General features: G+C 46.1%; 1 protein-coding gene across 1 annotated transcript in view; it reads right to left on the bottom strand.

Annotated features, from left to right (window-relative positions):
• The window catches only part of LOC124799004 (zinc finger protein sens-like), a 91,330-nt gene that overhangs the window by 49,872 nt on the left and 25,830 nt on the right, over positions 1-15,628 (bottom strand). Inside the window, exon 2 of the mRNA XM_047262540.1 lies at positions 1,016-1,166. Within this exon, the coding sequence (XP_047118496.1) occupies positions 1,016-1,166 (151 nt within the window). The remainder of the gene's footprint in view (positions 1-1,015; positions 1,167-15,628) is intronic.

Raw genomic sequence — 15,628 nt, 5'->3', positions numbered from 1 at the left:
CTGTCACTGTGGCTACTTCGCCCTGTTCATCGATTTACATTTGCTTTTTTTTAGCCACTCCTTAGGATTGTTACGGCAGACACTATGCAGTAAGAATATACATTACTTTGAACTGAATCGTTACTACATCAAGTAGATTTCTGCTGCGGTCGGCCGTCTCGTAACACTTGACATATGTTGTGTACATAGTTCCGCGCAGTCAGCGCGTACACAACTTTCCCACTAGAGCGCGCCCCGCTAAGCACAACAGCGCAGGCGCAACGCTCGGACTACGAGATGGCGCTGTCTTAGAGATGGACCAAATTCTGCTTCCGCCGATCCGCGTATTAATATGTCTCGCAGCCAATGAGATTGCTGCTAACGTAGAACCTTTTCTCCTCGCGGATCACACTCGCGCAGTGATACCTGAACGCTCGAGGTATTGTAACGAGTGTACAGACCTCCGATTAGTCAGTCTGCATTCGTCTGCATTTATCTGCACCTGTCTGTACCAGTCTGCATTTGTCTGTACCAGTCTACAGTCAAGTTTCAGTCTGCGCCTAATAAGATTACCATATTCCTGTACATAGCCATGAAGATAAATGAGTAGACACTTTGTCAAGTATCAGAGATATGTGAGAATAAGATTAACCTACCAAGACCAAAGGAACTTCAGATTGTCAATTGTAAATAGCATCCAGAATCAAGTTAAGTAAGGTTTATGCTTGTTACAATTTTAATAAATGTGTGTGAAAATTAATCAAGTTATGTTTAAAGTTGGTCACCGTCAATCTGCTACTCTAAGCGTGCAAGTGGCATTTCTATCGTCTGACCTAACGGCAGAAGATAAACACGCCACGATAAGACCACGAGACATAATGCTGACACTCGCCTACTTCGTTAGAGCGACAAGTCAAATAATCTGATGGTGTGTGTACCGATGGTCTTACAGTACGCACACCACAACATATCTGTATTTGCTAGGAGAAGAGTCTTGCAGAAGTCGCGTGCGCAGCAGCTTGCAGAGGAGACTCACCTGTGTGTATGTAGGTGTGCTTCTTCATATCGGACTTCTGGTGGAAACGCTTCCCGCAGAACTGGCAGGGATAGGGCCGCGTGTCCGAGTGGATCAGCAGGTGCGTCGACAGCGTCGACGACCGTTTGAACGACTTCCCGCACTGTTTGCACTGCCGGCAAAAAGACGGACGCACCCAAAGTTAGCGACACACATTGCGTCTAATATAGTGTACAAACATCAAGGCCGATATTTGTTACTGTAATATCTTTGGTCATTGATTGTCACCGAAAGCTTCACTGCAAACGCTCTGAGCAACGTATATGCTCTCTTTTCTCCGAAATACTATTACAACACTTTTGGTTCAAATGGTTCAAATGGCTCTGAGCACTATGGGACTTAACTTCTGAGGTCATCAGTCCCCTAGAACTTAGAACAACCTGAACCTAACTAACATCAGGACATCACACACATCCATGCCCGAGGCAAGATTCGAACCTGCGACCGTAGCGGTCGCGCGGTTCCAGACTTTAGCGCCTAGAACCGCTCGGCCACTCCGCCCGGCTCACTGCCGTGAGTGTTCTACGCAGTCCTTGAGGGAGAGGATTCTTTGCAAAAGATTTCGGAGACAATGAAACTGACGACTATGAACTGAAGTATCTCGTTAGCTGTTGTAATACAATTATACACATGTCTGGCTAGCATTTCAGATTTGTATAGATTCGTCGACAATGTCAATATAAGGTTTTTAAGAACACTACAATTAGTCCTGTGGCACAATTAGTTTTATGGGTTCTGTTTCATAATACTGCGTTCATGTTTCAAGCCCCATAAAACTCTTTGTCCCCAATATGTTATCAAGGTAAGGTACAAGTACACATTGCTGTTAATACACACGTCAATACAGTGTCCATGCCCAAATGCATGTCATTGTGAACCGGCCGAGGAAAATGGAAGATAGAAATTAGGGGTACCGGAAGGCAGTTATTGTAAATAAAGGCTTTCTTTGGATTATTGAATATACCGGAATCCACAATAATTCTAGCAGACGCATCTCATTTATTTTCCGAAAACGGATGTGAATTTCGTTGATGTAGGCACCAAGATGGCTCTGAGCACTATGGGACTTAACATCAGTGGTCATAAGTCCCCTAGAACTTAGAACTACTTAAACCTAACTAACCTAAGGACATCACACATATCCATGCCCGAGGCAGGATTCGAACCTGCGACCGTAGCAGTCGCGCAGCTCCGGACTGAGCGCCTAGAACCGCGAGACCACCGCGGCCGGCAGGCACCAGTAAAACTCAGTGTTATCCATGAGTATATTTCCATTGTTCACGAAGAAGTTCTGTGATGAGGCATTGACGTCCAACACCTGGTCGCCTACTTGTGGTTTCACCGTCCTTGAAACATTTTCCGTAGATGCTCAGGACAGTAGCACGCCAACAGACGACCAACTTCGCCGATTTCGAGATGCTTGTTCCCAGATTCCGGACCATAACAACCTGCCGTTTGTCAGAGTCTCTTAAGTCACTGGATTTCCTCATTTTCAACCCTTATGTTTCCGACTTTCCGACTACATCTACAGGTTGCATGCAGTCTTGCGTTGGATACTGCTCATAATGTTTTCACTTATAATTTGTATAACAGATGATACTTACAAGCCGCAGAGAGGATGGGGGCACTGAGACGCAACAGGCGCGTATGAGGCGCCGGGGGAGGGCTGGTACGGGGACAGTGGGTCGAATACATGGGCACTCGTCACCGAGGCGTCTGGTTGGTCCCACGGTGGATTTTCCATAGATATTCAAATTACGTAATCTAAGTCCGTGTCGTTCCAGGGGCTTTCTGCTCTTTGTTTACAAGGGATGCCATCAAGTACAAGCAGTCAATAATTTGCCTCTAACGATGATGTAAGTCATTGATTGCTGAAGCTCATAACCGAACTGACGAGAAGATTTTAGCGAAACAATAGGCAAATTTAAACCGATGCATTTGGGAGACTCGCAGGACTAGCATGGCAGACATTAAGGGATTTAGTCAACCGCTTACGTCCATACATTGTTACCAGTAGGTCTTTTTGTTTTAGAAAATTTCGTTCTCCTCAGAGGGTGCTGTTTGCAGCCAATTTTTTTGTTTTCTTTCGTATCTTCTTTGTTATTTTGTACTGTGAAACTGAGGAAGTGTGGTGACGGAGCAGAAGAAGGGAATATCTCCCAGACGGAAGTAAGTTTAGAGAGATTTTGGGAGATAGCTCCTGTATTTGCCTCACTGCCAGGCGAAATTCCAGAAACCGTAGCTGAAACCCGATGCCAGAAGGCTGGACATAGAGAAAGAGTAGAATCTAACGACCTGTCGATAATAAGATCATTACAGATCGAGCACAAGCTCAGATTGCGGAAGGATGGGGAAGGAAATCGACCGTGCCGTATGCAATGAACGATCCCGGCGATTGCCTTAAATGATTTAGGGAAATCACGGAGGACCTAAATTTGGATGGGCTGGCAGGGACTTGTGCCGTCGTTCTCCTGAATGCGAGTTCAGTGTGCTAATCACTGCGCCACCTCGCTCCACAGGAGACTGGAGCGGTCTCTCATTGAATATGTACCGATTAGCTGACGAATGGCGGTCCATGTTCTCTTTCCTAAGTTCGATACCATGCCAGCTCTTCGCTTGGCTCCTGTCACTCCGTCCAGTATCCCTAGTCTCGCTGCGTGAGCTTACGTATTGTCAGCGAGAGGTTGGGGGGGAGGAGGTGGGAGCTGAGGCCTTCATGAGTTGGTATCCAGAGCCGCGGCTATGGAGGTAATGGGTAACAATGTTTATGAAAGGAAGCGTATATTCTCTTGTGAGTGTGACTCTAGCTGGTACCACTGTTTTTCGAGATGAAGAGTGGCAGCAGACGCAGGATGACCGACAGTTCGTTTGTTTGGTGTCGTGCCGGCGCGCAGGTGCGCGGGAGGTTCCGCTCTTGTGTGCTGCGGGTCTGGTTTGCACAACACTGCTTGCACAGCGGCGCAAGTGTTCCCCCTTCAGGTGCGGCGTGATGGAGCACATTTCCTGCCGCCCGGCCCGCCTCTTGTCATCTGCGATACCCTGCCTGCTACTGTACACCAAGCTGCCGTAATCAGCGCACCGCCGATATCCGCCACGTTAGCACTGACATGAGAATACTTCACTCTTACTGAAGGCCTAAATTTTCTTAAATTTACGCTGAGATTTCAATGTTTATAGAATAATAGCGATTTTCCGAGAATGATTTTGCCCCTTTTTGACAGTTAAAAATGTCAGTAATGATATACGCGACGGTGTAACTAAGCAGGACGAGACAGGGAGATGAGACAGACCTGGATCGAATTCGCGTGGTGGTTTGACGACTACTGCTCTGTTAATATGGTACACCGTCCACACTTCGTGTCCTTTCTAGGCGCTTTTCCACTTTCCTTTAGGCAAATACTTGCGCTCGCCAATCTCGACTTCAGAAAACACGATACTCAAAGAGTTAAAAAAAGATAGCACACAGAACAAAGCTTACACAGTTCACATACATATGACTCACAATGCTGCCCATTCCGGCCTCCCCCCCGTCCCCCTTTCCCAAACTCCCACATTCGCTGACGACTGTGACGACAGGAAGAACATCCGGCCGCAAGATTAAAATAAAATAAATTTTCTAGATCACTCCGTAAGAAGGGCCAAACGATACTAAAGAGAGAGGGGGGCGGGGCGGAGAGACAGAGACGGAGAATGGTCGGTTGATTTGGGGGAGGGGACCAAATAGAAGGTCATCGGTCCCATCAGATTAGGAAGGATGGGGAAGGAAGTAGGCCGTGCCCTTTCAAAGGAAACATCCCGGAATTTGCCTAAAGCGATTTAGAAAAATCACGGAAAATCTAATTCAGGATGGCCGGAGGCAGGTTTGAACCGTCGTCCTCCGGAATGCGAGTCCAGTATGCCAACCACTGCGTCACCTCGCTCGATAGAGACAGACAGAGAGAGAGACAGAGAGAGAGAGAGAGAGAAAGAGGGAGAGGGAGAGAAAGTGGCGAATGACATAGTAATTGAAGTTATAATATCTGAGCGGCCACTTGTAATCTTTCTGTCATCTCCGTAGCCTACAACGCTATCACACGTTACAGATATTTTGTCTCGGAGGTAGCAGGTTCAGATTCCGAAGGTCGAAGAAATTTACATCACAATGCGGCGTAGAGGGAAAGGGGAGGCAGTGCTTTGCTGTTCTTCTTCACCTGACATTACAGCCGTGTTGTGGCCCTAAATCCACATCTTCCCACAGATTATCACGTATTGGCGCCTGGTAACACTGTTAATAAGGACTTTAAGGTTGCTGGAGACCGTTGATAATGGAAGCAAGACTCAAGAAAAATCAAGACACGTTCTTAGAATTTGTCGACCTGGAAAAAGTGTTCGGCGGTTTATAACAGTGCAAGATGTTCGAAACAAACAAGAGTGACTTAGAGGGAAAGATGGGTAATATACAATATGTACAGGAACCAAAAGGTAACAATATGACTGGAAGACCAAGAACGAAGTGCACGGATTAAAAATAGTGTAAGACGGGTTCAAAATGGTTCAAATGGCTGTTAGCACTATGGGATTTAACTTCTATGGTCATCAGTCCCCTAGAACTTAGTACTACTTAAACCTAACTAACCTAAGGACACCACACACACATCCATGCCCTAGGTAGGATTCGAACCTGCGACCGTAGCGGTCGTGCGGTTCCAGACTGAAGCGCCTAGAACCACTCGGCCACTGCGGCCGGCTGTAAGAGGGGGGGTGCACTCTGTCACACCTACTGTTTAATCAATACATAGAAGAAGCAATGATGGAAACAGAAGAAACATTCCAGAGTGGGATTAAAATTCAAGATGAAAGATTTGCTGATGACACTGCTATCCTCAGTTAAACTGATAAAGATTTACGGGGTGTATTTCATAGAATGAACAGTGTAATGAGTACGGAATATAGATTGAGAGTACATATAGGAAAGCAGCAGAAACGAGAATACCGATAAATCAGAATTGCTGATCACGAAGTAGATGAAGTTAAGGAATACTGCTACTGACGCATCAAAATAATCCATGACGAAGGAACAAGGACATAAAAAGCAGACCAGCACTGGCACAAAGGCTAGCACTGGCAAAAAGGATATTCCTGGCCAAGAGAAGTCTACTAATATCTAATATAGTCTTTAATTTGAGGAAGAAATTTCTGAGAGTGTACGTGAAAAATGGCTCAAATGGCTCTGAGCACTATGCGACTTAACTTCTGAGGTCATCAGTCGCCTAGAACTTAGAACTAATTACACCTAACTAGCCTAAGAACATCACGCACATCCACGCTCGAGGCAGGATTCGAACCTGCGGCCGTAGCGATCGCTCGGCTCCAAACTGTAGCGCCTAGAACCGCACGACAACTCCGGCCGGCAGTCTACGTGAAACATGGACTGTGGGAAAAAGGGAACAGAAAAGAACAGCAGCATTTGAGATGTGCTGCTATAGAAGAATGTTGAATATTAGGTGGACTCATAAGGTGAAGAATGAGGAGATTCTCCGCAGAAGGAAAGGAATATGTGGAAAACACTGACAAGAAGGGACAGGATAATAGGACATGTGGGAATAACTTGACGCCAAGGGGAGCTTTAGAAGATAAAATCTGTAGAGGAAGACAGAGATTTGAATATATCCAGAAGATAATTGAGGATGTAGAGAGCAAGAAATTTTGGAAGTCTACTCTGAGAGGAAAAGATTAGCACAGGAGATGAATTCGTGGCTAGGTGCGTCAAACCTGTCAGAAGACTGATGATATAAAAAGAACTTGCCAGTCGCGTGGAAAGTATTCGGAGGAGTAGCTTCTGTAATGAAATCAACAGTCGCCTCGACGGGGCTTTTTTCCGTTTTCTTTAAGAAAGAAGCTCCGCTTTCTGTTCCAGACGGAATAATCAGGATAGACCGACCGCCGTGTCATCCTCTGCCAATGACGTAATTATGATGCAGTATGGATGGACATGAGGTTCAAAAATACACTCCTGGAAATGGAAAAAAGAACACATTGACACCGGTGTGTCAGACCCACCTTACTTGCTCCGGACACTGCGAGAGGGCTGTACAAGCAATGATCACACGCACGGCACAGCGGACACACCAGGAACCGCGGTGTTGGCCGTCGAATGGCGCTAGTTGCGCAGCATTTGTGCACCGCCGCCGTCAGTGTCAGCCAGTTTGCCGTGGCATACGGAGCTCCATCGCAGTCTTTAACACTGGTAGCATGCCGCGACAGCGTGGACGTGAACCGTATGTGCAGTTGACGGACTTTGAGCGAGGGCGTATAGTGGGCATGCGGGAGGCCGGGTGGACGTACCGGCGAATTGCTCAACACGTGGGGCGTGAGGTCTCCACAGTACATCGATGTTGTCGCCAGTGGTCGGCGGAAGATGCACGTGCCCGTCGACCTGGGACCGGACCGCAGCGACGCACGGATGCACGCCAAGACCGTAGGATCCTACGCAGTGCCGTAGGGGACCGCACCGCCACTTCCCAGCAAATTAGGGACACTGTTGCTCCTGGGGTATCGGCGAGGACCATTCGCAACCGTCTCCATGAAGCTGGGCTACGGTCCCGCACACCGTTAGGCCGTCTTCCGCTCACGCCCCAACATCGTGCAGCCCGCCTCCAGTGGTGTCGCGACAGGCGCGAATGGAGGGACGAATGGAGACGTGTCGTCTTCAGCGATGAGAGTCGCTTCTGCCTTGGTGCCAATGATGGTCGTACGCGTGTTTGGCGCCGTGCAGGTGAGCGCCACAATCAGGACTGCATACGACCGAGGCACACAAGGCCAACACCCATCATAATGGTGTGGGGAGCGATCTCCTACACTGGCCGTACACCACTGGTGATCGTCGAGAGGACACTGAATAGTGCACGGTACATCCAAACCGTCATCGAACCCATCGTTCTACCATTCCTAGACCGGCAAGGGAACTTGCTGTTCCATCAGGACAATGCACGTCCGCATGTATCCCGTGCCACCCAACGTGCTCTAGAAGGTGTAAGTCAACTACCCTGGCCAGCAAGATCTCCGGATCTGTCCCCATTGAGCATATTTGGGACTGGATGAAGCGTCGTCTCACGCGGTCTGCACGTCCAGCACGAACGCTGGTCCAACTGAGGCGCCAGGTGGAAATGGCATGGCAAGCCGTTCCACAGGACTACATCCATCATCTCTACGATCGTCTCCATGGGAGAATAGCAGCCTGCATTGCTGCGAAAGGTGGATATACACTGTACTAGTGCCGACATTGTGTATGCTCTGTTGCCTGTGTCTATGTGCCTGTGGTTCTGTCAGTGTGATCATGTGATGTATCTGACCCCAGGAATGTGTCAATAAAGTTTCCCCTTCCTGGGACAATGAATTCACGGTGTTCTTATTTCAATTTCCAGGAGTGTAGCTCTGAGCACTATGGGACTCAACTGCTGAGGTCATTAGTCCCCTAGAACTTAGAACTAGTTAAACCTAACTAACCTTAGGACATCACAAACATCCATGCCCGAGGCAGGACTCGAACCTGCGACCGTAGCGGTCTTGCGGTTCCAGACTGCAGCGCCTTTAACCGCACGGCCACTTCGGCCGGCGGACATGAGCTGATTCGGCACACCGCTCTTCCGACCGATGTAGGGTTTCTTGACTCTGGAGCCGCTATTTCTCACTCATGTAGTTCCTCAGTTGGCATCGGGTGGATGAGTTCACCTCATTCCAGTCCCTGAATCATGAAAAAATACCTAGTAGTATCGGAAATCCTCGTAGCAGCCAGACAAGCTGACCACTGAGCCACGAAGGTGGACTTCTTGATAAGTCACATCTTCAGGTGCAATGAATATCTATACGAATCACCTAGGATAATATAGTGATTCTCAGGCATAAGGCACATGAACGGAAAATTCATATTATTGACCACGTTGAGCACTGTAGCCGACGTTTAAATGCAATACGTGAGGGCATATTAGTGGCGAGCTTATGTCTTGAACTTTGACCTGTTCTGCATGTGGTCGCCAAGAATCCCTGCTTACAATCTGCTGCTGAACCGATGCTGATCGGACACCCCGACCATTCGCCGAAGATTGTCTGTAGCCCACAGACGACGAGTATTCGATTGATGCTGCCAATTCTGGTAAAAGATAAAGAAGACTGATAAAAGAAATCCTATAACTGTGATGGTTTGACGGTTTTAATAACATTCATCCTGTATACAACCGCTATCTGACGGTAGCCGCCGGCCGGTGTGGCCGAGCGGTTCTAGGAGCTACAGTCTGGAACCGCGCGACCGCTACGGTCGCAGGTTCGAATCGTGCCTCGGGCATTGATGTGTGTGATGTCTTTAGGTTAGTTAGGTTTAAGTAGTTCTAAGTCTAGGGGACTGATGACCTCAGATGCTAAGTCCCATAGTGCTTAGAGCCATTTGAACCATTTGAAGTGTGTGATTCCATTTCCGCAGCGGTGGTTAGTGCCTGTGGAACCAAACTGCTGAGGTCATCGGTCCCTAGACTTACACACTACTTAATCTAACTTAAACTAACTTACGCTAAGGACAACAGTCACACCTATGTTCAAGGGAGAATCGAACCTCCGACAGAGGGACCTCACGGCTGCCGCGCATTTTGGCGGCAGGTGGGAGTGTGTACCTCGGTAAGCTTCTCAGACCTTCGCATATAGTGGAAGTTTAATATATTTTCTTATTCCATTTGTAAATGATTGCATTCATGTTGTCATGGTGAAGGAGAGGGTGCTCCGTGTGCGGACGAACTGTTCCAATGTGTACTTTCAAATTTCTGAGGGTCTCTAAGAACCTTGCAGAGTTTATGGTCGTGCCTTTAGGCCTTTCAAGTGCGACACACCTTGGACATCCCAGAATACAGTTTTGAAGTTTCTCGGTGTCGGAGATTCTTTGCGGCGGTCCTCCATTCATCGTCTCAGGGGTCAAAATGGTGGAACCCACCCTTCATCAGCTGCACACTGTTGTTAAGCAACCCATCATACTCACGCTCAAAACTCAAGAGAAACTGTTGACAGATATCCAAGGTGCTGTGTTTCATGTGTCACGCTGTATCTCAAGCACCGACATTGTTACATCACACATCGCCATCTTACATGCTACAATTCGGAGCCCTCTTGCGGCAGGGTGTTGCAATTTGAGTCAGTGAAGCGAGAAAGCCGACCGAGTATTGTGCATGACATGTAATACCTCGACCAGTACTCAGAACGGAATAAAAAATTCGGAAGCGTTACTTTTCAGCAAGACCTCATATTTTTTTAAATAGAAGCTATTTATAACTGTTAAGACAAAAAAAGGAAATTCAATTCATTTTTTGGTATCATATGTCCCACGGGAAAAGATCTTTTGTTTCAGGACAGAAGATGGTGGACGACCGACGAAATATGGCTTAACTGTCCATGTGATTGATAAATAGTTCCAAAAATATATAGAATTTTTCGCAACACGAAATTCCGGACCTGAAGAATTAGCAATGTTTCTAAATAGCCTTGATAAATTCTACAGCACTTGAATGTGTGGAACGCGAAATATTTATAAATGCCTCGAAAAACGAAGCCTCATGTCTGACAATAACAAAAAGTTTAGAAAATATCGAAAATTGCTTATGTCGGCCTTAGCGCGCATTCCTTCCCGTTATTCTAAAATTAAAATCAGTTACTAGACTGAACTACCGGAAAAACAGGTACAACACTCTATCCCGCATATACGACGCTATATGCAGCACTGTGACTTAAAAATCAAATCTAGACCGCAAGTAATACAACACTTTGTAGGTGGTAAAGCCCGAAAATGATTTTCTGTGTTGTTGGTTTAGAGAGAAATGTTCTACATGCATTATTATCTCGTATTTTATTCGTGTTTCTATTATGGCCATTAGTACATACAGAATAAATATTGATCTTGTTCAGGCAGCTTGAGTTATAAATTCCCCAATCCGTTCTGGGACTTTTCCATCAAGCAGCAACTGTGTACACTGCCTTCGTGTGCGAACGGGGAGGGGCTAGGGACATAGTCTTCCGGCCGTCGGCGGTGCGTGCGCTAATGAGCGCCTATTGTGGGCTGGCCTCTTTGGTTTACGCACTGCGCACCTGCGTCTCAAGGAATTCACAACACCCTGCGTAAATACCGGCAGCTGGAGTCTGCCGCCGACCTGGTAGGCACACACACACATTTCACGCTGCCGGAAGGAAGTGGCGGCGCTATAATCTGGACACCGCCAGTCTCTGGCAGAGTGACGGCTCTGTAGGGGATCAACACGTCTGAGAAAGTCATAACAGTTACTAGTTTGCTACACACTTTTTGTGCAGGTCCAGCTCACATACTTCATTGACAAACTTGTAAAAGCGATTATCGCAATTCGATACAAATGCTAAAACCGTATCTGAAATATCCCGTCCACGTTTCATTCGAGTTGGAGGACATTTTTGGGTATAGACAGAGATGAGGAAAAACATGGCACACGACCTTTGAAGGAAGTCTTCATTTGAAATGAAATAAAGCATGGATTCGGCGTGCCAGGTGTTCGACAAGTACAGGGTGGTCATAATTAAAGTGCAGCTACACAGATGAAGTGTGAGCTGTAATTATCGTATGGCAGCGAAACTTGGTAGATATGGTAATGCGTTAATGCGGAACCGATTTATGCTGGAAAAAAATTAGTTCCCATTTTAGCCACCAGGTGCCAATCTGGCGCTCTACAGCATCTCGTCGACGTCTACGGTGCTCATGTTCAACACACAAAGCGGTGGTTTATAATAAACTGAACTTTATGCCTTTCTCATTTGTTTGACCTTTTCTACCCACGTCCAGCTTCTAATCCGTAACATATGCAAACGTTTCTATACGTCTTTCTCGTATTCAAAGCGCCGTATTTACACCTAATGGTCCAAACTGGAATTAATAACTGACCGTTTTCGACCTCTGCGAGTAGCTCCACTTTAATTATAACCACCTGGTACTTGATAGGTTTTTATAGGTGTGCAAAAGCAGATGTCTAGCACAAGTCACCGTAACGTGGAGTGTGGGCGTGGTGTTAGCCCCTGTTAGAGTCCCAGACATGCACCATCGGATTCGAATTTGGTGGCGTATGTTAACTACCACGCTCCTCAAATCACTGTAGCACATTCGTGATTCATAATATCTTCATACAGCTGTATTAAATTTTAGTTTCCAATAAAAGGAGAGTACAACGAGCTTCAAGGAGAACAGTCACATCTTCAGGTGCAATGAATATCTATACGAATCACCTAGGATAATATAGTGCTTCTCAGGCATAAGGCACATGAACGGAAAATTCATATCCTTGACCACGTTGAGCACTGTAGCCGACGTTTAAATGCAATACGTGAGTGCATATTAGTGGCGAGCTTATGTCTCGAACTTTGACCCGTTCTGCGAGTGCTTTTTCCAAGCGGCCTTGGAATATATGAGACGAATTTTGAGATGATTAATGAAAACCACATCAACTGTAAAATTACTTTTTTTACAGTTCTACGACCGGTTTCCTTCTTCGAAAATCTCCAGGTTGCCGAGTTGTGCTAAAGCAATCTGAAGACATTGTAAGAGCGAAACTGGTCGTATCACAGTAAATGTCTAATTACACAGCTGTAAATGTTTCCATTAATCAGTTAGATTTGTCAGCTGTAATACTCAACATGCTCAAAAATACAAGTTTTCTGCTTACATGCCATGTACTTGGTAATTTCTGTATTACTCCTGCTGACTCATAAGAATATTCTATGCGCCTGAAGATGTGATTGTTGCTCTGAAACCTGGTTTGCCCTCCTTTTATTGGAAAATAAAATGTAATACGGCTGTGTGCAGACGTTGTTAGTCGGGAATGATATATACAACATGTCAACTGAACATATAAAGTCTGAAAATGAGTCCGTGATCATATTTTCTTGGCATTTTATTTTACAGGCCCATCTTGATCACACAAAGTTTTACATTTCACCATTACCGATTTCGGTTACTGCCATCTTAAGATCATAAACTATTCTGATGCAGTATCAAAGTCAAACTAAACATGTAGGTACATATTAAGTGCGCACTTACTATGTACCTGTATGTTTAGTTTGACGTTGATACTACATCAGAATAATTTATAATCTGAAGATGGCAGTAGCCGGAACCGGTAATAGTGAAGTGTAAAACTTTGTGTGATGAAGACGGACCTGTGAAATAAAGTATACAACAAGTGTTGATGTCCTATCAGGAGAGACTATGTAGCATGATTCTGGTCTGTGACGCGAGCAGTAATCTCTCTGGCAGTCGCCGAAGTGGTGTCAATTAAAATTGCACCAAGTGACCAGTCTACAATACATGATCGAAGGCCCTAGCCACACGCACATTTTATCTTACTGGAAGATTCCATCACCGTCAGGAAAGACATCTAATACGAAAGGACGAAGGTGGTCCGCAATAATGGTCACGTAGTCCACAACTGACATGGAGCCTTCGTTTATAACCACCACAGATTCCATGGAAACCCAGGTAAGTGGCCCGCATAGCATAATACTGTCCTCACCCGTTTTGTGTCATGGCGAGATGAATGTTTCGATCAATTGTTGGCATCGATGCTAGCCTGAAACTTGGTGTGAGTCAATTCAAGTTCAGGTGAAAGTTGCAGTTTCCCTTCAAGGGCGCCATTTCCGTTGTTAGTACCAAAAAGTAAAATTATATCTGCTCACAGTATTCACAACGATGTCTACTGTTAGCGAGGGAAATAGCGAAGTGCTTAAAGCTTTGCAACCACGTACTGGGGGAGCAAGGTTCTAATCTCGGTCTAGCCATCCAGATTCAGATAGCTGCCGCGGTAGTTCTACAGACAAGGCCACTGCTGACTTTCTGTCCCATTCTTGTCTAATAGGAGCTCTGTCATTAACTTTAATGACCTTGTCGCCCAACGGGCGTTAAACCTTAATCCTCCTTCGTCTGGCTTAACAACAGGCAATTTGCCCGCAGTGAGCCTCATCGAGGATGACATAAGTCAAACCATAACCGCTGTGTTTGTTCAAGTGCGAAATGTGGCCGTCTGGAATATAAGCCTTCATTCATCAGTGTCGGTTGGTTTCCTTTGTTCTCACACCTACAGTAATTTCGTTTCTTCTCTACCATCGTCAACATACCAGCCGTGGAAAAGGTGTTTCAGGCAAGAGCTGCGCCTGCATATTGGATCTTCTTATGAAACATGGTGCCAGAATTCATTTCCCTTTTACTTTTCGATGTCGGCACGACTGCACTGCTAGCTACAGTACGACATACGGTACAAGGGAGTACGTGCACTGTTTCTCCAGTTTCCTCTTCCATTCGGGAATGGTACGCGCAAAGAACGATTTTCGCTAAGTCTTTGTACGAACTTTTACCCCCATGATAGGTTCATGGCAAGTAGTGTTTAACTTCGAGACTTGTGTGTCGTATTGAACATTAATAAACCGTTAAAACTTGCAGTGTGTCCATTTCAACGTGCTGTGCGTTAATTATATTTTTCTAAAGTATTTGTGTCGGCTTTCATTGCCTGGTTACAGAGGCATGATGATAGCATAAAGGGGAGTTACCGAGAGGATCGCTGGTGCCAAAGCCTCAGGCACGTATTTCTGCATCGAGACACAGAAGCTCTTTGGGCACCGTGTGTCGACACAATCTTTGGCGAGATGGAGACTGGTTTTAGGTGACAACACGGTATGAAATTTTGATGGCCTTGCCCTACTTGTTTAAATTTTTTATTTTATTCTTACATCATCATGCTTCAATTTTATACGAATTTTTAGAGAAATATTATGGCTCAGTAGCTTGTATATACTTTCATGCCATCTCCATGTCAATACCCGCCTAGGCATAGACCGGCAATGGTGGAGACCCGTCAATCAGACACGAGGTCAATGCACTTCCGAATAATGTCCTAAGTGATATAGAGTTTCTGCAGGACAATAAACAGCTCGCAACGAACAGTCTGGCATTCATCGCGTGTCATAATTGCAACTTTCAAAGTTATCCTTTTTTTGCATAATCTGAATCGCAAGCATACTGCAAGGATGTTTTGTACGCCAAATGATAGCTCAGTCTTTGACTAGTTGAGTAAAGATACGTTCACCGAGAAGTTCTTTGGCGAGTGGCGCTGTGAGCGAATAGTGAGCCAGCGCTGCTACATGGCGTCGGCGTTCTGCCCAGTTTGAAGTGCACAGAACACTCTATTCCATTCCTGTGGGCGTTTTCGGATGGTCTTCTACGAACGACTCAGTTACTTCCACGTTTCTGCTATGGACGACTGATGTAGTAGCCTCCCTTGAAGTTGCTTTCTAATTGTCATTCTCGTGTAACGAGTGAGGAAAGTGTGATGAGATTTGGTAGCTTGGCGTAATATTTGTTTAAGCCCGGGCGGCTACCCGTGCGGTCTAACGCACTACTTCCCGAGCGGGAAGGCGTGCCAGTCCCCTAGAGTTGAAGTCCCGTGGGCCGGCCAGTCAGTGGATGGTTTTTAAGGCAGTTTTCCATTTGCCTCGGCAAATGCGAGCTGGTTCCTCTTATTCCGCCTCAGTTACATTATGTCGGCGATTGCT

The sequence above is a fragment of the Schistocerca piceifrons genome, chromosome 5 (genome assembly GCF_021461385.2).
Source record: "Schistocerca piceifrons isolate TAMUIC-IGC-003096 chromosome 5, iqSchPice1.1, whole genome shotgun sequence".
NCBI lineage: Eukaryota > Metazoa > Arthropoda > Insecta > Orthoptera > Acrididae > Schistocerca > Schistocerca piceifrons.
The sequence above is the reverse complement of the archived record's forward strand: the minus strand, read 5'-3'. Positions and strand labels throughout refer to the sequence as shown.